The 25,106-nt window shown below is 47.8% G+C and overlaps 1 protein-coding gene across 1 annotated transcript in view; it reads right to left on the minus strand.

The window, feature by feature from the left end:
* LOC144094440 (uncharacterized) overlaps positions 1–25,106 on the minus strand; it is a 149,579-nt gene that overhangs the window by 17,691 nt on the left and 106,782 nt on the right. The window contains exons 2-5 of the mRNA XM_077628377.1: positions 15,521–15,593; positions 11,323–11,648; positions 10,163–10,438; positions 7,833–8,171 (exon numbers count right to left, since the gene is read on the minus strand). Coding sequence (XP_077484503.1) covers positions 7,833–8,171; positions 10,163–10,438; positions 11,323–11,637 — 930 coding nt within the window. The 5' untranslated portion in view covers positions 11,638–11,648; positions 15,521–15,593. The remainder of the gene's footprint in view (positions 1–7,832; positions 8,172–10,162; positions 10,439–11,322; positions 11,649–15,520; positions 15,594–25,106) is intronic.

Consider the following 25,106-nt stretch of genomic DNA (forward strand, 5'->3'; position numbering starts at 1 on the left):
GAGCACTCTACTATATCAGCCTGGGCACGACCGTCTCTGGGCACTTTTTCCAGCAACGTTGTGCGCATGCGCCAACCCTCCTCGTCAGCCATTTTGCCGACCACGTGAGACGAAATGGGGGAGGACTTCGCCACAAATGTTCTTCCACGAAGGTCTAAAAAACCGCTCGCACTCATACCACGGTTGTTTTGAAGAGCTTTTTCCTCCTGCCGAGGCTCCTTATATCCCGCTGCGCTCTTGAGAGCACCCATTCTGTTTCGAACAGCAGCCTGAAAAGGCTGACAGTTGAGGCCATGTATTTGTCTTTGTACCCCGTAATGTTGAATGTTAACCCTAACAGGAGGGATGCCCAGGCCACGTATGCCGGGCTGGCACAGAGACTAACATTTGTGGTCTTTGACAACAACATTTGCCTGCAAAATCAGGGTCATCATCATCATCATCATCATCGTCAGCCTGACTAAGCCCACTGCAGGGCAAAGGCCTCTCTCATGTCTCTCCAACCAACCATGTCCTTTGCCAGCTGCGCCCACCGTATGCCTGCCAACGTCTTAATCTCATCCGCCCACCTAACCTTCTGCCGCCTCCTGCTACGCTTGCCTTGTCTTGGAATCTACTCCTTGCCTTCGCATTACATGCCCTGCCCAATCCTATTTCTTCTTCTTGATCTCGTTCTGACAAGGCTCTCTTTGAGCAGTTGGGAGATCTTAGGGTTTCAGGGGTTTTTCGGTATGCTGATGACTTTTTTAATTGTTTTAGATACAACTGTATTTTGTTGACCCTTTTGTCAACACTAGTTTAGACGAAGTGTCTGCACTCTCTGACCCTATTGTCTCGCGTATTTTAGCATCTTTTAATGCGTGTTTTAAACAGTTGAATTTCTCCTTCGAATTGCCCGAGCGGAATAGCATCAGGTTTTTGGATTTGCGGCCGCATTTAAGTATCACGTCTGTTGATTGTATGATCCCAGAGCGAACAAGCCTCTCCTGCCATACAGTTATGAACACTCAAAGCTATTTAAGAGGAATATTGTGCTTTACTTTTTATTGAGTACTGTCTGCAAGTCATGTGAACACACCGTTGAAGAAAAGTGTCCAATCGCAGGTGCCTCGTTTGAAGGCGGCGGGTTACCCAAACTAAGCACGTGACTATTTTCGCTATCGAGGGCCTACATCGCAGGCGTAAGTCTGTCATGAGTGACGAGCAGAGAGCAGAAAGCAAAAGAAAATAAAAAAAGGAGAGAAAAAGATAAGATAGCAGTCACCCCTACGTGCGTGAGATTTCGCACAATCTTATGAAAGTAATTCTTATGAAAAAAAAGAAAAAGCTCATGAGTCTGTGTAGGTTAAGTTTCCCAACGCGTACACGGAAACCGGCTTGCACTATAAACCACAGGGATACCTTTGTACCTTTCCAGTGGGGCGTCATCTAGAAAATTCCACATTCTTGTGGAAGGCACTATTTAGTCCAAACTGGAAGATGCACGAACGTCCGGCTGCTAGAGCGCACCCAGAAATTCGGCAATATTTTCACTGAAGGACCGCTAGCTGCCCACTATAAAAGTAGCAACCCTGAAACACCGTGCCATCCTCCGCTTGACCAAACAATTTCCTTCTATAACAACCGCACCGGCCTGACCAGGGGAATTGTGGAAGTCACTGATAGCACGGGTAGGTGATGATTGCGTCAGAAACCATGTGTGGCTCTATCAAAGGCAGAGCTGGGTTTCTTGGCGTAGGTGGCAGGTGGCGATTTTGTCGTATCGCTTTGTCTTGTCCTCGCCTCGTCCTCTGCAGTTACCGCGCTATGCTTTATGTGTAACGATGAACCAGCCCGCCCAGACATATTCCCTCCGGTAGGATACAGCAGTGTTCTGTTGCAGATACAGCTGCGTTGTGTCCCTGCGTGTCTTCTTCTTGTTTGTCCCGTTCGTCGTATACTGTAGTGATGGAATATCGTCATCAACTTGCCCAATGACTTACCTTGTCGAGATGTTATTTACTTTTCTCTTGAGAGATATTGGCCAACAAGCATCTGAGAGAACCAGCCAAATGCGCTCCACGGCCTTCTTATTGTTCTAGTTACTTCCTTCTTGTGATCCGGATCTGCGTTCACTACCTACCTAAGCGGACGTATTCCATAACCACTTCCAGAGCCTCGCTACAAAATATCAACTGATATTCTCTTGCGAGACTGTTTATAGTGTTGGTTTTCTGAATATTAATTTTTAGACCCACCGTTCTCCTTTACATGTCTACGGCAACGCTCATGCTTTGCAGTTAATCTCCTGAGTAACTTTGCAAGGTGAATCGCAGATTACTAAGGTGTTCTAAATGAACCCTTCTCACCGACTGTTTCCAATCCAAGCCCCTGAATACCTCTTGTAAACAGGTGGTGACTAGCATTGAAAATGTCCTGTCTGCCTGCCGGACACCCTTCCTTATTCGAATTTTATTGCTGACTTTATAGAGGAGTATGGTAGCGGTACAGCCGTTGTAGATATCTTCAAGTATATCCTGATTCCCCAATGCTTTCATGGCCGTTAAGATATCAGCTGAGTATAATGCTTCCCCTAGTCTGTGAGGGCCACATATGGGGCTGCTTATATTCTGCGCATTTCTCTATCACCTGATTGGCAGTGTGAATGCGGTCGATTATCGAGTATCCTTTAGCAAAGCCTGCCTGACCATTTGGTTGATTGAAGTGTAAGGTTGCCTTGGCTCTATTAGCGATTTGCTTAGTAAATACCTTATAGGCAACGGACAGCAATCTGATCACTGAGTAATTTCTCATGTCCTTGACGTCGGTTCTTTTATGGATAAAGATGATGTTAGCGTTCTTACAAGCTTCTGGTACGCTTAAGGCCAGAAGGCATTGCGTATACAGCGTGGCTAGCTTTTCGAGTGTTATCTCCCCACTCAAACAGATCTGCTTTTACTCGATGCTCACCAGCTGCTTTCCCCCTCTGAATTGCTGCTAAGGCTCTCTTTATTTCACCTTTCGTTAGTGGCGGTATGTTCCACTGATGTGCGCTAAAAGCTCTCTCATTAACGTCTTTATTGTATTGGCTACTGTATATATTTGCGTACAACTCATCGGCTACAATAACTATCTTATCCATATTGCTAATGACATCGCGTCTCTTAACGCATACATCCGATTTTAGCATATGTCTAGTTTCCTCTTCACCGCTTTTAGGCTACCTCCTCCGCTCTTCAGAGTATGCTCGATTCTCTCCGTAATAAACTTTATTATTGCTGGTTACTTTGCGCATTTTGCTAACCTTTGGTAGCTCTGAGAGTTCTATTGCGTCTATGGGGCTAAATGTTTTCATGATATGGCGTTTCTTAATCAGATTTTTCGTCTCCTGAGATAGGTTGCCGGTACCCTGTCTATCCATCCTACCGCCTTATTCTACTTCGAACTATGTAATGACAGCAGAGAGGTTATCGCTCATTGCTTGAAAATTAAGGTCGCCTTCCTCAGCTAAAGCTGATTATCTGCTCTGCAACGAGATCCTGAATCTTTTTACTTTCCCTCTTACCGCTAACTCACGCTTTAATGGGCTTCCGCTTGACTAGTTTCTTCCGTTCTCTTTTCAAATCTAGGCTAATTCCTGACCTTGCCATCCTTTGGTCGATACAACGCACCTTTTCGAGGATCTCCACATCTTGCACGATGCCAGAGTGAGCGCACAGTAAGAAGTCTATTTCATTTAATTTCATTTCATTTCGCTTTATTTTTCCAGAATGCAAATTACATCCTAGAGTAATGCAAGAGCTAAAAGCTGCTAAAAAGCAGCTTGACTGGGCCTAAGCCCCTCTGAATGGCAGCACACGACAAACACACTCTAATTAGAGAAGAATCAAGCAGAAAAAAAATGTTTACAAATATATATAGGTTTGAACCAACACAAAAACAACGAAGCAAGTGAAATATCGATTCAGTGTAATGGAAAAAATGAGCATGTATGTTCACTAACAACAGTTTACAGACACATGAAAACAAAGACCTAGAGGACCCGAGAAAAGTAAAGAGAAAAAAAAACGCTCCATATGCTTACATGGCACCGGCAAACAACAGATGCACATAAAATGCGACCTGGCTATATATTAACAAAATACATTTTTAACTCATTTGCTTTAACAGTACCCAAAATTTGTACTTATTAAGAGTGGTCGGTAAATTGTGTTCAAGCGTTTGTAGTTTATAATTATTTGGAAAATATGGAATATACCAGAGATGGGTGTTTCGGGTGTAGATTTGATTCGAAGCGGTCCTTAAATGTGCAGTACGTATTAGGAAATCTCTATAACCAGGATAAGAAAGGTAAAAAACCTCAAAATGCGAAAAACATACATATGTTCAAAACGAATTATAATTTCTAAAAGCAGTTTGCGTTGGAGAGAGATAAGGAACGTTTGCAATGTGGCAGATCATTTTCTTCTGCAGAACCTCTATTTTTATCACATTTGTTTTTGTGGTGGTTGTCCAAACAGAATTACAATAATTCAAAACGGAACCGAAAAGAGCATGATAAATTTGAATTTTCACGTGAGTGGGAAGAAGTCTTCGACATCGTGATAGAACCCCTGCTACTGAAGAGAGCTTTTTACAAATATTTTCCACATGCCGATCCCAGCTGAGATGCGACGAGTTTCTGTTTTTCGTTTTTTCTTTTGTTTCACCATTGGGGCTCTTCCCCTTCCACTTCCTGTTTTCCCGTTTGCGAAAGAAGGTGTTCATGTTCCGTAAATTTTCCTTTCGGCGAACTCTACTAATAACTCTCCCCTGCCATATCTAAAGCCAGTGCCACAGTCACCCACTGCCTAAGCTCCAGTCTGCTTCTTGCCTACCTTTGCATTGATGTCATCGATCAGTATAGTGTGCTGCGTTTTTACTTTGCTTATTGCCGATTTCACGTCTTCATAGAATCTTTCGACAATTTGGTCATCACGGCTAGAGGTAGGTGCGTAGGGCTGTAACACCTTCAGTTTGTGCCTCTTATTAAGGTTAATTACGATAACTGCCGACCTCTCGTTAATTCTATGGAACTCCTGTATGTTGCCCGCTATGTACTTATCGACGAGGAATTCCGCACCTAGTTTTCGTCTGTCGGCTAATCCACTATAGCATAGTACGTACCTGCCCTTTAGCACTGTATACGCCTCATCTATCTTTCTGACCTCTGAACCCTATGACATTCATTTTAATACCCGCTAGTTCCTCTAACAACAGTGCTAGACTAGCTTCACTGGATAAGGATCTAGTGTTAAACGTTTCCAGGTTCAGTTTCCCCTGTCCGGAGCCAGAGATTCTTAGCACGTTCCGCTGTGTCACAGGCCTGACCGCCGCCTTGGCCAAACGCTCCATAGCCGCTGAGGACTAAGGGCGGGGGGTTAGTTAGAGTATTCATATAGGAGGTTGTGGCCAATTACTACATCACGGTGGCCAAATCCTGTTCTGGTGAGGGAGTGCTTTGTCTGCTTTGGTCCCCGAGATAAGGTTGCACCCCATGCCTTAGTTATGCAATTCCATGACACGCGGATATTTTTTTTAATGCGGTGGAGAATTGCACTGCACGGAGATTTGAGCCCCGGTTCTCTTGCTCGCGAGGCGGATGCTCTACCCCTACGCCATCGTTCCACCCCGCGAGCTAATGACATACAACTTTTGTCCGTAAAGTTCCGGGACTGAGTCCATTAAAAAAATTTGTTTCGAATGGAAATCATTTGTGCAGCACCCCTTCGAAATTGTCTCCCTTGCAGTCTATACACAACTTCCAACGCTTCTTGAGCTCTTGGAAACAGTTAGAAAACGCTACTTTTGGCAGGGCTGTCAGCTGCTTTGTCGTGGCGTCCTGAATGACCTCCACGCTCCCCATCTAGCTACCTTTTAGGGCTCTCTTCCCATGAGGAAACAGGAAAAAATCGCATGGGGAGAGGTCAGGCGAGTATGGCGAATGGGAAAGTACAGTAATGCTTTGCTTGGCGAGAAATTTTGTCACGCTGAGAGCAGTGTGCGGCCTTGCGTTATCGTGGAGAAGGCTGCATTGTCCAGATGCCCACAAGTCAGGGCGACGGCGTCGCAGTGCATCACGCATGCGTATGACACCTCTGGCATCGAAAGAAACTATCAGCATCGTCTTTGTTCTGGTCTTCAGTCGCCGCACCTTACTCACGCCGGAGAGCTTGTGGACCGCCATTCGGCGCTCTGCCTCTTTGTTTGAGGATCCTATTGAAAACACCATGCTTCGTCTTCAGCATTGATGCTGTCGACGAATGCAGCATCGTTCTCTTCCTCGTAGAGCAAATCAGCGCTCACTGATGCCCGCGTGTCTTTGTGGTTCTGTGTGAGAGAGTGCGGCACAAGTCTGGCATTCAGCTTTCGTTTCCCCAGGTTCTCACGCAAAATTTGGTGGCATGTTGTTTTACTAACGTCGAGAGCATCTGATAGCATGCGGAGTCTAATGGTGCAGTCTTGTTCTACGATTTCCCTGATTCGAGCCACTTTGTTTTCATTCCATGAGGTTGAAGGACGCCCCTGCCTTGTGTCGTCTTCCACCGACGTTCTCCCCGAAACGAACCTCTCGTACCACTCGAAAACTCTCACCCGCAATAATGTCTCGTTGCCGTAAGCGTCACGATGGAGCTCATACGTCTGTGTGGCTGTCTTGCCAAGCTTCACACAGAATTTTATGTTTACACGCTGTTCGAGGTCGACGTCCATCTCTCCACATTCAGTCAGAGTAGAATGCGCAGACTACTAGTTAAAACGTATTTTTCTACATGTGACATCTAGCGACTGCCACAGCAATTAAAATAAATAGCTCAGGTTATCCCGAAAAGATGGCGCTACATATACGCACCAACAATTGTTTTGGGGAATTATTTCTAGAGAAGAAAATAAATCAGTCTCGATACTTTACGGACAAAGGTTGCACTAATCGAAATGAGGAAGAAGTAATCAGGGATGGGTACAGTGCATGTAATGGGAAAGCAAGATAGCCGATGGTCTCTCAAGGAAACTGAGTGTAGCGGGGGGAGGAGACAGGTAGGTGGATGAATAGGAAGTTTGCGTGGATAACGTGACCGCAGCTGACAGAGGGCCGGGCGGAGATGCCTTTGCTCTACAGGGGATGTAGTTAGGCTGATGGTGATGGCGAGACGACTTTAGGGGCGCGGCAGGAGCGCCACCTTGCAGGCGGCACTCCTGCGAGAAGAAGGAGGCGACGGTGGGGTAGAGTGCGACATGTCAGTGCACGTATTGAAGACATAAATGCGGGACTTTGCACACTGAGCCGCGCCTCTTGACGTAACGTTGTTAACAACAAGAAGAGATCATTGACGGTGCTGGCCACGAGTGAGAACGTGGGAAAAAATAGCCGCTGTTATACTTCTAAGCTTTTTGTCTCATGTTGCTGCAGTAGTACTATTCCATTGGATGCAGCATTCTGTTACTGCACTGCTCCAGAGTGAAAGCCGAACTAGTAACGGATGCAGCGTCTTTGCCAAAAGTAACCAAGCAGCCCGGTTTGATTCTCAGCTGTACAATGGAGGCACCTCTGAACATCAAAAGGTCTAGCAAGGAGGAGCAAGGGTTTTTCTTAACTTATACAAATCCAGAGCTGCTGCAGGGCTGCCATGGAGGCTTCGCCACACAGAAACCCCGCTGCTCGCTTACTTTGGGCCAAGACGGTACGCATTTGACTGCCACTGATCTATGCTTCGGCCACTGTCCATGCTATCTGAATTTTGTATATATGTCCTTAAGCTCCACCTTTATTTCAAGGTAGCGTATTTCGTGTAAGGCATATTGATTACTGAGCTCACCTGTAGTGTTAGGCCGTCTGCGCTCTTGGAAAGGATGATGGCGTGAACGACGACGTAGCAAACGTACATGACGTAGGAGTATGTGCTGACCACGTGGAACTGGTTCGTTATGACATAGTAGACGGCGATGCAGAGGCGGGCTACGTAGCCCAGGTGCGCCGCCAGGACACCCGCCTGAAAGGCATCTTCAGCGGCTGCCACAATGTGGCGCACGAGTCGCAAATCCCGCTTCAGTGCGGCAAGCCCGGCGGTGATTGTGTCCGCTCTGCTGCTGACGCGGCACTGAGCTGCAACTTTGAATTCGTACACAGATGAAGCGCCAAAAGAGGCGGCCGCGAACTGAACGTAAAAGCGCAAAAAGACAAGGACACAAAAAAAGACAGAAAACACGAGCGCTTACTTCCAACTGATTTTATTTCATGCAAGAAGCGGAATTATATACTCCCGATATTGCCTGCGCATGCTTACAAGGCAATATTACCGCAGAGTGACGAAAGACAATAGTTATCGAGCAACTCAATTAAACGATGTAAGATACGCCATCTCTTTCTTTTTAACAGAATTGACGGAGCACTTACGCAGTCATCGCCAGCTCAAGTTTATAAGGAATGACTGAAAACGACAAAAAGAAATTTGCAGTCATTCCTTATAAACATAAGCTTTCGCAAAATATTAAAAAGATTGGCAACAGGGTGAACGTTGAAGTCGAGAGTGTGACGGAATCCCGTCTGGCCGGGGGGATACATTTCAAAACAAAGAGACGCCGACCAGTAAAACGAAAAAATTGTATTGACGTTTCGGCGCCCAGAACGGGGGCCTTGTTCACCTTTTACTGGTGCTCGGATAGGAGCCTGCCTAACTTATTGTCATGAGCACGCTCACCTTTCTGGCGTTGACGTTCCATCTTCTGATTTGCGTGCAACTGAATGCTGGTGAACTCATTAGGAGATTGGTGTTCTAGACGACGACGAGCAAAAAACGCTTCGTTCTCCAGTGCGCGGATTTTTCCTTTGCAGTCCAAGATTCTTGCTTGCAGGAGCTGATGTTCCGCTTTGCCAACCACACTGAGCCCAAAAGGCGTCGACACCGGTCTGTTGAGACGCAAGGAGCGGGGAACCAAGGCGCGGGCTTTGCATGTTAGAGTAAAATTCAGGTGAGCCTTGAATGAGGCAATACGGCAGTTGAGGCCAACATACTGACGAATCTTGGTGATGATTCCTTGGCCATGGGCCTGGCGAAGGTTGATGAAGTCGAGAGTGTGACGGAATCCCGTCTGGCCGGGGGGATACATTTCAAAACAAAGAGACGCCGACCAGTAAAACGAAAAAATTGTATTGACGTTTCGGCGCCCAGAACGGGGGCCTTGTTCAGGTGAACAAGGCCCCCGTTCTGGGCGCCGAAACGTCAATACAATTTTTTCGTTTTACTGGTCGGCGTCTCTTTGTTTTGAAAGGGTGAACGTTGACGTGTTGTTCTCTGCCCCAGATAAGCTGAGTTCATTATGCAAGCAAAAAGGTTCAGAAACCCGGGAAAAACTGGTTACACAATCAGGCATCAAAAACCGTTCGCGAGATGCACAGAAGGTGTTGCGTACAAAGTGCCGTTAACCTGTGGTAAATATTGTATAGGCCAAACAGGAAGATGCCTAAATGAGCAACAGGGTGAGCATGACTACGCTGTGAACAACAATAGAGGGGGCCACATGAGCATTCATTGTCTCCGGTGCAAAAGCAAAAGAAAAAAGGGTTGTCGTCCTCTCTTTCACAAGAGCAAAGTCCTTTATAAGAACAAATGTCAAATTACGCGAGAAATTGTTGAGACTTTGGAGATAGCGCGAGCTGGCGATGACTGCGTAAGTGCTCCGTCCATTCTGTTGTCAAAAAAAGAGATGGCATATCTTACATCGTTCAAGTGTGTCGCTCAATAACTGTTGTCTTTCACCCCTCTGAGGTAACGCCTTGAAAGCATGCGCAGGCAATATCGGGAGTATAAAATTCCGCTTTTTGCATGAAATAAGATCGTTTGGAAGTAAGCGCTCGTGTTGTCTGTCTTTTTCTGTGTCCTTGTCTCTTTGCGCTTTTACGTTCAGCAAAGCTACTTCGTAGAGGAATTATAAGAAGGAAGATATGGCATATGAAACGTAGTTGGCATTTGCAAATAACGTTGTGCGTGCCGTTTATGTGTCTTCTATGATGTCCATGCTTTTAATTGATTTGAAGCGCCTATTCCAATTGGAGAGACTAATTGCCCGCATCAAAATTTCACTCCTGCAGCAACATCTCACCCGTGCTTCGTAGCTGGCTGTCCATCTCGCTGACGTAGGCACTTGCCAGCAGTGCGACAACCACGGTTCCCGTCTGAGGTATGTAGCTCCAGAAGAGCGTTATCAGGGCACCAGACAGATTGACCGCCGCGCTCAGCACCTCCAGGCCGGACGAAGCCGCACCGAAGTAGCGGACAGCACGCTGCCCGTTCTGATCTGCAGCCTCCACCATCTGCAGCAGCATCAGGCCACGGTAGAAGCAGGACAGGCGGCGCTTGGACTTGGCTGGAAGCGGGAAGCGGGCCTCCAGCAAGTCGCACAGTGCGTCCATGGTCAGGAGTCGCTGTTAGTAGGAAGGAAGGAAGTGGCGGACCTTCAGCCACAAGTCTGTCCTTGAAATGTCAGCTTTGCGTCACGCGTCTTTCGTCAGCAACATGCATCAGAATCTCAGGGCATGCGTGCTTTTGCATTTCGCCGCAATCAAAATTCAGCCGCCGTGGCAGGGACCGAACCCACGAACTTGTGCTCAGCGTCCTATGCGTTCGCCAGGCTGTGTGAGATCTGCCACTTGTCATAGATGGTTGACAACTGGGCTGCCATGTGACTGGTTAATTGGCAGCTTCCGCCATAGCTAACTACTGCCCCAAGATCAACTTGAAGGATATCAAAGCATCATATTTAGTGCGCCTGCGCGCGGAGAGCATCAAGCTAGCGCCCAAAGGGAGCGGTAACTGACAGCTCAAGTGTTCGAGCGTGGGATTGCTGACACAAAGATTTGTTCAAGCGGAGAAGGAATATGCCTTTAGAGTGGACTGCAGGGATGTTTTAAAGGAGCTATTCTTTCATCCTGATTTTTGCTCTTGATACACGACACTGTGTGATCGGTTACAAAGAGAACAGGGACTAAGGAGCCACTGATCTCGTTAGTCAAGATTGCCGTAAAGAAATAAAGTTTTCAAGAACAGCAATTTCTTGAGCCATTGACGATAGGCGAGAAGGACGTGAACCGAATAGTACTGCATTGAATCCTGTTGTATGGCAGCAGGCCAGTTGAGATCTCTTTGTTTCTGTGGGAAGGTCCTGCCGCGAGTCTCCTGCACAGGTGACGGGAGTCTGAGCTGAGCTCAGCCGCAAGAAGGGCGGTCAGCTGAGAGGCCGAGTGGCGTAAAGTCGGCGAAGGGCTGACGAGTGTCGCGTGGTGCTCCGCTATAGCGTGGCTGCGCTTACCTGCGCGCACACAACCATGGAGACAAAAGTGACGCTGCTCTGCGCCAGGTAGAGCAGGCCGAGGACGGCGTACGCGCTGCTGTCCAGGTTCCCGCGTGCTACGTAGTGGGCGGCCGAGCGCAGAACCAGCTGCCACATGACGCCTAGGCAGGCGACCGAGTAGAGCGAATAGGGCGACCAGCGCCGATCCCGAAGAGGCTGGGCGCCGGACAGGGGCTTCACGAAGCAGCACCCCAGGACGCGGCAGCCTTGCAGGTAGCGCCGGAACGCGCTCGGATCCCGCACGGGCTCGAACGGCTTGTCGTAGATGGGCATCGCTGTTGCACCTGCAGTGAGGGCCACATTCTGTTAAGGTGCAGCTGTAGCTTGGCGCTTTCGGAATTACATCAAGAATAGCGCCACTTTATCACATTACGGAAAATGAAGAAATGCAACCGAAAGTTGCGGTCAGCCAGCTTCCTGGCGTGATTTTAAAATAAGGGAGCATGCAGGCAGGAAAACACCTTAAAAGATTATCTCACAGTAAGGTATACAAAAGAAATACAACTACACAGGAGAAGTATTCCTTGCATATGCGTATAATGTTATAAGCGAGCATAGTTAATAATTATTGGCCATAACGATGAAGAAAGGAGCTAGGATGAAAATTTAAAAAGTGAACCCATGGACACAGAGAAATAAAAGCAAGCACTGAGCTCTCCTTAGGTTTTCAGCGAAAGGCTAGATGCTAAAAATAAGGCGGGTTGCGAGAGGGGCTGATGTACCCTTCTACTTCTATGCGTAAAGTCAGTATAGCAACAAAAAACGCTCGATTAGTTTTCGTTGAACAGGCGTTTGTCCTTCTTGGCGACTCGTTGAAGATGACCCCAGTTTGTTTCCACTTTCTTAGAATGACGCCGAGAAGCAGAATCCCTTAGTTTCAATACTAATCCTTCGACCTCCACACTGCCACGGCTGCTTCAATAACATGACAGTTGCCGCCAGTTCAGTGCTACATTTCGCGATGTTCAATTGATTTTAAAGAAAGGAAAAATCCGTGCTCAGTTATGTCCCTATCGCTGGCTCTCCGTTGTCTGCACGCGTAGTACCGAGTTGGCAGACACCGCTGCTGATGGGTTAGGCTCGTGTGAATGGGCGACGCCCTCAAAAATTTGTACCGTGTTATTCAAGAAACAAGAAATGACCTGGTAATGCTACGTTATCTCGAAATTCACATTACACCTTACACTGACAGCCTGCTATAAAACGGCTTTCTGCGCTATCTAGTGTTACTCTGCAACAATGGTTATTTCTTTAGCGCGGCGGGGATCAAAAGCGGGTGGCGAGAGGACACCCCCCCCCCCCCCCCCCCGCAGTCAATTATTTAGCCCAGTCAGCTATTTTTTCTTGGTTCATTCTCGCTTCCCACTTTCTTTTCGAACTGGCATTCATCACTGCTCCTGTCGTGCAGAAAGCTCTTTTGTTCCTCCGTCGGAAGCCCGCGCGTCTTTCGGAAAGTTTTTTCAATTGAAGGCAAAAAAAAAAAAAGACCCAGAAATTTGTTTCATATGAGCGGAGCTGATACGTTGTTCGGGGATTGGAAGTTTCGAATCCCACCTTCACGTCAGTCCCACTATACTGCCAGACTTTTTTCTTTCTTCCTACAGACAAGGCTGGCAGCACATGTCCTGGGCAGCTCAGCGCAAGGAATAATAGGTGCTTTCCTTTCTTTAAGTAGGTGAAAGTTTTGAGCCTTTCGAGCCATTTACTTAATGCTGCAAACACACCAACTCAGTGAAGTTTATCAGGAAGCAGATGCAATTGTTCTCGTATTTGCCGGCAGCGTCTGCCACCTTTCGCGGCTATCGATCGATGGGCGAGGTGAAACATTATGCGCCACTATTCTGGACCGTCAAGCTGCGCGAAACATGCTCCCCTGCTCTATTATGTTTTTAATTTATTGAACCAGTGGACCCAGGATTCAGTTTTCAATAAGAAAACATAAAAAAGCGCTCCCATGCCAGGAAGTTAGCCTCTAAAGGTTGTAGTTGACAGGTCGAGCCGACACGCTGCTGTCAGCAACTCCTCAAACAGAGCTTTTATTGATCCGGCCTCCTTCCCTTTCCACTTGCTAATTATATGTAACAATCGCTGCTGCAATGGATTGCGTACCGATTTTCCATCTATTCTATTCACTGCAGTCTTTCTGGCGTTGTAACTCATAATTATCTACATCAATCGACATAAACAGATGGAACCAGTATTAAACAACTTGAGCTTATTTATATCATTTATTTAAAAATACTGCAATAATGAGTGCGAGTTTAGCAGGATAGTGTTCAACGTTACACATACATTACATAGGAAAATGTATAACAAGCATGCAATTCAACACAAACCATCAAATGAAACAAAATGAATCATAACGAATAAACCATGGAATGGTTACAGCAAATGTCACAGATCGAAGCGCGAGCAAAAGAAGTTTAAAAGGTGGCAGTAAAAGAGTGCTATTCTTTAGCTTTTTCTATTGAGTAACAGTCCTAGGAGAAAATGAATATTCGAAGCACTTATTGCGAGCTCAATAAGGAGTTATTGTTAAGGCCTGACCTTGTCGTATAATGTACCCACTGAAAAAAAGATGTGATGAAAAATGTGTATTCAGTAAGGACCTTTGATTACATGAAAATAAAAATAACTGAAAGCTTTAAAGCCTTTAAACCGAGTATGACGTGCGAAAACACTTGGTTTCAAAATAGCTTGACTATTGCCTAAACATTGCCTTTACCACCACATCTCCTAGACAATTTCTTTTAAATTTTCGTACCAGGTGACCTTCCCCCATCTACCCCATATCAAAGTCATTTCACCTCAGAAGTGAAAGGTCAAAGGTAAAGGGTCAGAGGTCAAGGGTAAACGTCGAGGCTTCAGAGACCCATCGGTTTTTTTCAGGATTGGTACTGAAGTACTGTTTTCATACTACAAAGTTTTAGGAGGAAAGCTCTGTTTTCCGCCTTAGCTATCCGGTTTTCCACCCAAAGCTTCCACCCAAAGCCCAAAGCAAAGCTTGGTATGGGTGGAAAGTTCTGCCTTTGTTAAAGCTGATGTTGTTGAAGTGCGCCTAAAACAGCTGGAGGTGAAACCAACTGCTTTTTTACGTGAATTTTTGATCTGTTTGATATGTTCTTGAGTGTAGGCGTACCAGACAAAAGCCGCATGTTCTAATGTTGGAAGTACAATGGATTAATAACGAAGAAACCGAGCAGCAAGTGCGGACACTCTTGACATTTAATTTAGAGAAAAATTAGAGTTTTCGGTTAACAGATCTAGTTACATAATTAACTTGTTTCGCCCAGCTTGGATCTTTCGCAATCCATAGACAGGCAAGTCTGGCGTTTTTTCTAATTCCCCAGGTTTTACTGGAACTTTCAAGGTACGTCCTCTGCAGTTATCTAGGTAAAGGTAGAGCATCCGCCTTGAATTCAAGAGGACCTGGGTTCGAATCTCGGTGCCGCGCAATTCTCCACTGGGTTTGAAAAAAAATTCAGCGTGTTGATGTAATTTCACAATCCGGCTAGGGTTGCGACCTGATCTCGGTGACCAGAAAAGAGAACGCATTCCCTGACCAGAATAGGATTTGGCCACCCAGGTGCAATACTTGCCACAGCCTTCTAAGAACAAACCAATTAACCCTCGGCCCTCAGTCCCCAGCAGCTGCGGAGCAAATAGGCAAGGCGGCGCTCACACCTGTGACGCAGCGGAGGGTGCTAAGAATCTCTGGCTCCGGGCAGGCCGCCATTGGAATTTCAACCTGGCAACGTTTAACGCTAGAACATTATCTAGTGAGGCTAGCCTAGCAGTGCTGTTCGAGGAACTAGCGGGAATTAAGTGGGATATCAAAGGGTTTAGTGAATTTTGGTGGACAGGTGAGGTGTGTACAGTACTAAGGGGTCGGCACGTACTGTGCTGCCATGGATTAGCTAACAGGCAAGAACTAGGTGTGGGATTTCCTTTCAGTCGCGATATAGCTGGCAACCTAGTGGAGTTCTATAGTAATAACGAGTCTGTGGCAGCTATCGCAATTAGGTTTAATAAGAAGTACAAGCTGAAGGTGGTGCTGGGCTACGCGCCTGCATCCAGCCACGACGACCAGATCATTAAAAGTCTCTATGAAGACGCGGAATCGGCAATGAAGAAAGTAAAATCACAGTCCACTTACTGATTAGCGACTTCAATGCGAAGGTAGGAGAGAAGCAGGCTGGGGACCAGGTGGTAGGCGACTATGGGATAGGCTGCAGGAATAGCAGGGGGAAGTTATTAGTAGAGTTCGCAGAGAAAAATAATTTACGGATCATGGGTACCTTCTTCTGGATAATTTTAGTGATTACGAACAACTGGAAATGGTCTCTGCACTTCAGTGAACCTAACTCGTCTGATAGTGACCATACTAAGGCAAATTAATAAGGAGAAGTTTAATTTTCGTAACACCTTTCAAAGCGAATCAAGTGCAGCGGACGGACGTGAAGAGAAGAATGCTGTCGCTTGTCTTGCCGTTCCATTCTTCTCTCCATTTTTGCGTTATTATCTGTGGCCGACTGGATCGCCTTTATCCTACAGTACGTACTGTGCTGAGAACCCTTTGCCACTGGCTATGTCAATAAATTTTGTCCAAACTCCTACTCAAGGTCACGTCATTGGAAAGCTTTCCCAGAAGGAAAATTAGAGTGTAGTCAATCATTTATACAATTAGAGTAGAAATTACTACTGTTCGCTCGCTTTTGTTTCCTGTAAGGCTTAGCTTGAGGAGCCAGGCGCAAGGTCAGAGAGCGACTGTCGTCAGTACAAATTGATAAATTTTGAGCGCACGCAAAGGGCATTTGTTCAAAATGACACATGCAAACCTATCGTTAGTGAGAACCGGCGGAAGAGCGCATCACTCTCTCAAAATCTAGCTCTGTTCCTTGAGACCAAAAGGCAGGTTGAGCAGTAACGCGTTGCTCGGCACACTAGCTGCATAAAAAAAAAAACAGAGATGGCTACTGTAACATTGTTTTCATAGAACGGGTGCATTAGGGATGCCCGAGCGATAGAACGTGGCTTGGGTGCATACATTGGGGACCAAAAAAGGTTTTAGAGGGCAGTACGTTCAGTGTCGGAAGCATTCGTATCTTCCCGTGCATAGTCAATGCATATAATACATCGCGTATTAGCAGCTAGGCAACCGTTCCCTGAAAAAAAAAAAAAACAGTTGCTTTGTATAAAGTACGTAACATTGAATGTTTTACTACAAACCCCAAGTTATTACTTTTCATTGTTAGTGCTTTTCACTGCTCATTCAAACGGGACGCTCTTCGATCTTTGCAGATTTATAGCACTGGTTCTGATCCTTGGAACCTTGTGTACGCGTCGAGTACAGTGGCCATAGCGCAAGTGATAGCGCAAGTGTTTAATCTATCGGCCTTTTTCCAGGTTCGTATTCTCCGCTGGCAGCATCAGTTCGGCTATGTACTAAAATGGTGTATGCTGAAAAAATTTTACTCCTGGATTACATAAACGAGAATGATTACTTTGCTGCATTGCTTTATTACTGTCCAAATAATATTGTAAACTGAAAGATTACGTTGTTGAACGCATTGCGATAGAAGCTTTTTGACGTACTTTTGAAAACAGCGACGTTGTTTGGTTCTGTAAGAAAAATTGCACCTGAAGCAAAGCGACCTTGAGCCAAAGTCTCGCTCCCCATGAGCGGGCTCTTGTGTAGAATCAAGGATACGTTTTGCGTAGAAGCTTCACTGCATGTTTCCCGGCAAAGTGCGCGTCGCGGGGCACGCCTTTTTTCGAATTTATCGAGCCTGTGCCCGAAGTGTGCTTTTAGCTGCGTGCGCGAACACCAACAGGAACGAGGCAGTATTCCTGAGGAGCCATCCGCACTCTGAAGATTCTTTGTTTCCGGGAAACATAGGAAAATTACGCAACCACGGTTGAGAAGAGTGTTTCAGAGTTAAGCCCATCTTCTGCGGCGTTCACTTTGCGTTCGCGGGTCTGTTGTATACGGATGAATATGCCTTTATTTGGAAGATATCTTGGGCTGCTTGGATCATCGTATTGAGGCGAACTAACAGTTAAATTAGCACAACGAGCAGGAGGTGGCAAACAGGGTGATGTGCAGTTGTTAACGCACTCGAGTACGTCATCGCTGCTGTCTAACCTCGCCTTTGCGCTCTTCGTTTGTATAAATGTATGACAGGCTTTAAGCGAGTCTCAGGAATAGCAAAAACATCGCCAGCCCCCACCTTCACCTGCCGCCCTAAGTCAACAATGGTGCCAGAGGGCCTGAAGAGTAACTCACATGCGGATCAGAAGCGCCGCTTCCGGCAATGTGTCACTGATGGTTTCGTCGACCATTTCGACCTGGGAGCGGGTGCAGTAATGAAGCATGCATTGGCGCGGCAGCCTTCTTGCGGCCACAAGTTCAATCTTATCCAAACATAACATCAAATTCGGCAATACAACTTGTGGGGCGAGTTTACGAGACTCACTAGGGAGGACATAATACAGGGCAGACTCGCAACTGAACTCTATATTAGCTGGCCAGTCGGTATAATTACCCAAATGGTGGCCAGAAATATAAAAACAATGCACACATGTGATGTTTAGGAAACAAAAATACTAACATACATATAGGGACGCTAGATGCATCACTATAGACACATGCGCGTGAGAGACAAGAGCGAAATGTTACGGCCATTGCCGAGGAGCCCAGCAGCGGTGAAACTAATCCTTTATTTCGCGTGCCTGCCGCGCCGATGAGGCCAGCGTTAAAACATGAACATCCGGTGGCTGCGGTGAGCACAGGTCCACGGCGGCGCCGATCGGACCCCCCCGTAGACGTGAAGATCGTTGTGGTCGAGCTGACGCTCAAGACACGCGTTTACTCACGAGGCACGCTATAGGGAGGGGGAAGAAGAATCGTGCGGCGGACGAGCGGGGAGTGAAATATACGAGCTGGCCATGTACGGAGGTTTCACACGGTCCATTGCAACCGTGTTTTCACGGGCCGTTTACAGACACAGTGAAGATCTTTTCTTGGCGCTGTAGAGCTTCGAACGGGCCGTCGTATGGCGCGGTAAGGGCGGGCAGGACGCCTTCGCGGCGCACGAAAACTTGAGTCGAGGAAGACACGCCCTTGCTTAAGAAAACGACGTAAGTTAAGGGCTGTCGAGCTGGAGTAGGTCACAAACGTTCAAGGAGCGACCGCCGAAGTTGCTCGATGTAGGCAGGAGGCGAGAGGTTGGGAGTTGCAGGTGTGCCCAAGGATTCACCGGGTAGACATAGAAGAGTCGTCCCGTAGACGGAAGCAGCGCACCCCAGGTCCTCTTTTATTGCCGAAACAATGCCCAGCAGAACTACGTGAAGGTTGTTGACCCATGAGGTTCGAGCGTCACTGGCTATGAGAGCGGCCTTCAACTGACGGTGAACCCATTCCATTCGCTGACGGATGGTACGCAGTTGTGTGTATATGGCGGATGCCGAGGATGCTTGTTAGCGCTTTGAGCACATCACTTTGAAACTGTCGTCCACGGCCGGTTGTTACTAGGCTGGGACAGCTGAAACGAGAGATCCAACCGGCTACGAAAACGGATGCCACGGTGGACCCCGGAAGCGCTTCAGGCCAGCGCGTGTAGCGGTCAACGCAAGTGGGGATGCACCTTTTACCACGTGATGAAGGTAACGGGCCGACAATGTCGATGTGTACATGGTCAAAGCGTGAGTCAGGCGGGCGGAGGGGCTGAAGTGTGCGACTTGCTATGGCGGGTTGTTTTTGCACGTTGGCAGCGCTGACACTCTCAAGGCCAACGGCTGACGTCAGTGTTGATGCCAGGCCATAAAAAATGAGGGGTGATGAGGCGCTGAGTGGCACGAAGACCGGGATGGCTCGAGTCGCGTAGCTTGTCATAGACTTGACGACGGTGCGAGGACTGCACAAACGGACGGGCACAGCCGGTTGACATGTCGCAAATGGTTGTGCAGGAGGAGGATGCTTCCCACTTTTGCCATTCCTTCTCTTTTATTGCGAAGCAATACTACTTTAGGTCGCACTTCAGCCCGTTCCGTGGCGAGGCGGTGGTAGGCACCATTGACCTTTAGCGTGACCTCGCTGCGTCACGTCACACCAAGTGACCTAGATTGACGTCACACCAGCTGTGTAAAAACGGGGCCCCATCTCATGCCGTCGCGAGGCGAGGCGGTAGCCACCAACGGCGGACTAACTCCCGCTCCTCTCACCAGGGGCGCTACGGTCGGTGTGACGTCACACCAGCTGTGTAAAAACGGGGCCCCATCTCACGCCGTCGTGAGGCGAGGCGGTAGCCACCGACGGCGGCCTAACTCCCGCTCCTCTCACCAGGGGCGCTACGGTCAGAGTGACGTCACACCAGCTGTATAAAACAGCTCCGCTCCTCACGCCAAGGCAGTCATACAGCCAGATGTTACGATGGTGCCTACGAACAAGGCAGCTCGGCAGAATGCAAAGAGGAAGCATCAGCGAGCTACGGAGACGGAAGAAGAACGACTTTCTAAGCGGCGTGCCCAGTATGCAGCTCGGCGACAACGTGCAACCTCCTCTGTGGAAACAGCAGAAGCAAAGGAAGAAATTATGCCCGACAGTGAGTCTCCTTCTACTAGTTCAGAACGCGACTAAACGGCAGAGGCGTGTCCAAGAAACCCCGGAACAGCGGCTCGAGAAGGAACGTGCGTTTCGAGAGAAGGAAAACGAAAAGCGAAGAAAACAGTGTGCAGAAGAAACACCCCAGCAGAGACAAGAGCGTTCGAAGAAAATTGCTTCGCAGTCACCAGGCTTAACCAAGCTAAGCCACGGCCGTTTTTTTTTCCCATTCCGCTTCCCTTTTTCTTTTTTCTTCCCGATCGGCTTTCTCTTTAGTGCTTTCTGAATTGTCTTGCATATTTCAGGTTTTGTAATATTGCCCTGTACTTCCATTGACAGTTCCTCGCATAACAACAGCAAGTCCGACTTTGAAAATTTCATAAGGTCCATGAAAACACTTTCTCCGCTTTGGCAATGCTATCTTCAAAATGTCGTGAGATTACCCTTTCTTAATTGACATGCACTTCCCAGTGATTCTAGATTATTCTCTCAAAATCTGAAGCCTGGCGAATCCTATAGCAAAATGCCGAAACGCTTACCGGTTGAGAAAGCACGATGTCGCACGGTCCATCCCAGCCGCTGCCAACCAGTTGTTGGAGATGAGGGGTCCTTGAGTGAGCTGACTCTTTCAGCGCCGCAGGTCCCTTCTCCGAATGACGTTGTCGGACTTGGTTATGAAGGAAACTGTACAGGGGGTTTATTTTACATTATTTACAAGATTTAGGAACCCATTGGTGGGTGATGGGGGAAGGTCGGAGGATCTGAGAAGATCTGAGGATGATCGACGATTTCTTCTCATGGCACTCGTCGTCCGGTTTTAAAAGCGTCCGGTCCCTAGGATTCCCCAGGTTCGAGGAGGTCTTCGCCAGGTTGAGCGTGGCCTAACTTGCGCTTTCGTACACACACACACACACACATACCACTTCACATAGGGACACGCCCCCGTCACATGCCTCGCCGGAGAGAGAGGGTGCCGCTGGACCATCTCCCCCACCAGAGAGAGTGTTGTCTTCGCGTCCGAAAGACAGTTATCACGCTGTCAAGCCGAACAACGTCTTCCGGGAAGTCCGAATGGGCGAGGCGCCGGCGAGCACGCACAGTTGAAGGGGTGAGCCACCCCTGCTCGGTTCTGGCGGTCGCTAACTGCCTCCGTGCCGCACGGTCGATCTTCCGGGAACAATGTTGTTTACAAACGGCCGCAGAATCCCCCGTCTCGAATATCAATAAACCAGGCGAGGACCGGCCGTGGGTACCAAGATGCCTATCGCAGCTGAATCAGACGCAGCTGAATCAGACCGGCTGTCGCCAGATACCTTACTGTGGGTAAAGAAAATGTTAGGAAACGATGATTCCTCAAGTGCGTGCAAGGGAGAGTGCGGGAGAGACAGCGAATGAAAGATAGAGGCAGGAAAAAATGGCTCGCGATGTAGCATTGCTAAGCGTGAAATATTGTGCACCACTGCGTACCTGAAAGCGTGACTGGGGGTACTGATCTGGAGCACCCGAGTTCGAAATCGAACGCGGCGGCTGCGCTTTTGTGGAGGCAAAACGCTAAGGCGCCCGTGTGCTGTGCGATGTCAGTGCACGTTCAAGATTATTCCGGAGCCCTCCACTACGGCACCTCTTTCTTCCTTTCTTCTTTCACTCCGTCCTTTATCCCTTCCCTTACGGCGCGGCTCAGGTGTCCGCCGAGGTGTGAGACAGATACTGCGTCATTTCCTTTGCTCAAAAAACAATTTTCAATTTTTAAATTTCTACTGACCCAGGGAGCCAGTTGTGAGCGTCTTGAACTTTTTCATCATCATTGCCAATTTACCCAATGTACACCGCCGGGACTTATGCTACAGAGCTGTGTTTCTGCAGCAATGTTGCCAACGCGAACGCGTATTGCTCTGTGTTTTGCTTATGCCACAACGTTGTCCATGTCAACGCATAAGCGCGCATCTCTCTGTCAATACCGCCACTTACCTCAAAGCGCGAATATTATTATAGTAGTATTAGTTGATGAATAAGACGATGTGCAATGCACATCGCCAAAGTGTCTTGCAGTTTAACACGAGGTGTGTCCGGCTGCGGCGACAGCCTAGTGCTCTCGCGCAGCTGCCAGCGAAGCTCAGCTGTTCGCGCCACCGCGGGTTCGAATCTCAGTCGCGGATATTTATTACGCGATAGCGCATACAGCTCGTTCGGTCGAAAAGCTGTCGGCGCAGTAGTATTCGGCACCACGCGTCGGAAATAATCGCGGCTGCGTAAAAAAAATCGTATTGTGGTAATTTGTGGTTCTAGTGATTGATGATTGATTAGTGTGAGATTGGCTATGACGAGTTAATGAAATAATTGTATTAATTTATTAATTAAACAAATAAAATACAAAAATGGAAATGGGGCAAAAAGGTGTCAAAATTCTCAGCAAGAAAAGTCAGTCCTTGTAGATGCTAATTAAGAAGAAATTATAGCGTGTAATTGATCAATTAATTAACTGAAACAATTTAAAAACCTAAAGAGTCGCAGCAGACGACGCACCAAACGGCGTACGCTACCGTGTCAACTCATAGGCGCAGCATTGGAGTTCGACATTTTTTCTAATAATAATGCGAAACCATTGCAAGGCTATGCAGCAGCTGACATAACCGCAAAATGTGGGCGAAAGAATTAAAGGACGCTTAAGCTTCGTCTTTAAGAGTGAGACGCGACAGCGTGTCGCAGCGTTGCGGAGGAGTACACGGAACGCCATCGCCCGTTCGGCGCGACGCATGCCCTGTTGGACGATTTAAGGAAAAGAGGCCTGTCTTACATATCTCTGCGGACACCCGGATCGCGCCGTAAGGGAAGGAAAAATCGATCGATCGCTCAATCAATCAATCAATCAATCAATCGATCAATCAATCAATCAATCAATCAATCAATCAGCGGTCGCTTTAAAATCCCTTCTCTTAACGGCGCGGTTCAGGTGTCGCTCAAGGCCAAAGACGCCGACGCCGACGACACCGGCTTTTCTGCGACACGAGCTCCTTAACGCTGTCGCGTTAAAATGTGGAAGCAAAATGTGTCGCACGATATGACGTCATCATCTAGTGTAATGCAGTCATGATTGAATGTGTATGACAATTGGTATATAAATAGAGTGTCAGATCATTGTCATGGTAATGTGAGTCTGTAATTGAGTCATATGATTCATGAATGGGATCATAGTCAATGTAGTCATGACGGGACGTATTGTCTGAGGAAGGAATTGAGTCGTGGTCATCAGTCATGTGTCATGATCTAAGTCACAGACACAAAATGGCTCCCAAAAAGTGCTGAGTCATGGTCACAAAAAGTTCCGGGTCATTGGTCACAAAGAGAGTGTCAGATGAATGTCGTTGTCATGTGAGTCATTGTAATTGAGTCATGAGTCCAACGTCATGACCGGAATCATAATCAATGTGGTAATGACCACAGTCATTGTTCGAGGAAGGCATATGCCGCCGCGGTGGCTCAGTGGTTATGGCGCTCGGCTGCATGCTTACCCGAAAGACGCGGGTTCGATCCCGGCCGCGGCGGTCGCATTTCGATGGGGGCTAAATTCTAGAGGCCCATGTACTGTGCGACGTCAGTGCACGTTAAAGAACAACAGGTGGTCGAAATTTCCGGAGCCCTTCACATACGGCGTCCCTCTTAGCCTGAGCCGCTCCTGCGCCCTTTCCTGCCCTCAAAAATGTTTCCTTTCCTCAAAACACATGCTTTCGCATTCCTCCACGTAAGCAGACCTAACTGCCCTCAGTGTTTTTTGTTCCTTTATTTTATCTGGCACGAACCCAGAAACAGCGCAAACATACAAACATCGCAAGGTTTTGCTCGGGGCTTACCCATCGCAATAGTGCTTTTGCACTCATAGCTCGAATTCTCTACGCCTATAGGCGCCATGGGTACGAAGGGAGAATAGCTCCACGAGCATTTTTATGGTCGCACATATTGCAACTGCTTGGCGATGGGTGGCTTCATTGAAATGTTCTTGCTTCGGTGAACCTTCGGCGGCCAGAGAGAACTAAGCAAGAGTACGCGCCCAGCGGGGGGCACGACCGTGAATGTTGAGGCAAAGTGCTTGCGCGCCGAAGCGAATACCATGCTTCACCTGCTCAGGCTGGACGACGCAGTCGTTCGCGTCCGGATATCAAAATGCTCCACGTGGTCGGAGCACAGCTGCCTCATCGTAAGCGGACACAGCGGCCCGCAGGAGTAACGAAACAGAGATTACGCAGGGGACATTCGACTGTCGCAGTGTCGCAGGTGTCTGCAGTCGCTTTTTCGCGGCATTAGTTTTCCGAATGCGGGGCTTGTCGCTAGGGGCGCCCTTCACCTGACATGTGCAAGGCCCATGACGGACACTGCACCCAGTGGTGGAAACTTGCAACCAGTTTGTCGTCAGCGCCAGCCAGAGGAGTGCCATCCAAAAAGCGCACCTTCCGCTGGAGCGCAGGTGTAATAGCTGCAAATGGCTCACTGGCCAGCCCTCTCGCGGGACATGGTGTCAGCATTTATTTATTCCTCATCGGTGGTAAAGTGAAGGAAATCTACAATGGGTGAGGGAGTGAGTTTTATCTATTAATTGTGTTGATCAATCGAAAATTTTTGGTGTAATCATTTTTTACTTGAAAGATAATTGGTTAGAAAGTAGAAGAAAACACAGCTCCGTGCCACTGGTGGGATTTGAACCACAGCCTCTGTATGTCGGGTGCGGAGCTCTACCAACCGAGCTACGGCGGCGGCTGTCCAACCTTGCACTTTCGAGTGCATTCGCGCTGCGTGTGCCCTAACCTGGAGAGCGTTCACCAACGGCTACCTCCTCCACAGCGGCGCACATAGAACGTCCTGTGCTATCCAAGGGTGAGGGCAGCAGCTGTGCCAAAAGCCTCTTACGCTAACCATGGCAGCGTTTCAATAACGGGTAGGACAGGACGTAAAGCATACAAGTCAAAGTGGGGACACCGCTGGTGCAGACCTATTTTTTATTTCGCACACTTGCCATTACGGCATAATTCGGGTGCGTTGAATACTACAGGATATCATGTAAGGTGTTTTCGTGCACGGGCTCCAAGTGTTTTTTCGTAAGCGAAAACATATGTGCGTAAGCGAGAAACCGAATCGCGCAACCACGTTT

This window comes from Amblyomma americanum, chromosome 6, assembly GCF_052857255.1.
Source record: "Amblyomma americanum isolate KBUSLIRL-KWMA chromosome 6, ASM5285725v1, whole genome shotgun sequence".
NCBI lineage: Eukaryota > Metazoa > Arthropoda > Arachnida > Ixodida > Ixodidae > Amblyomma > Amblyomma americanum.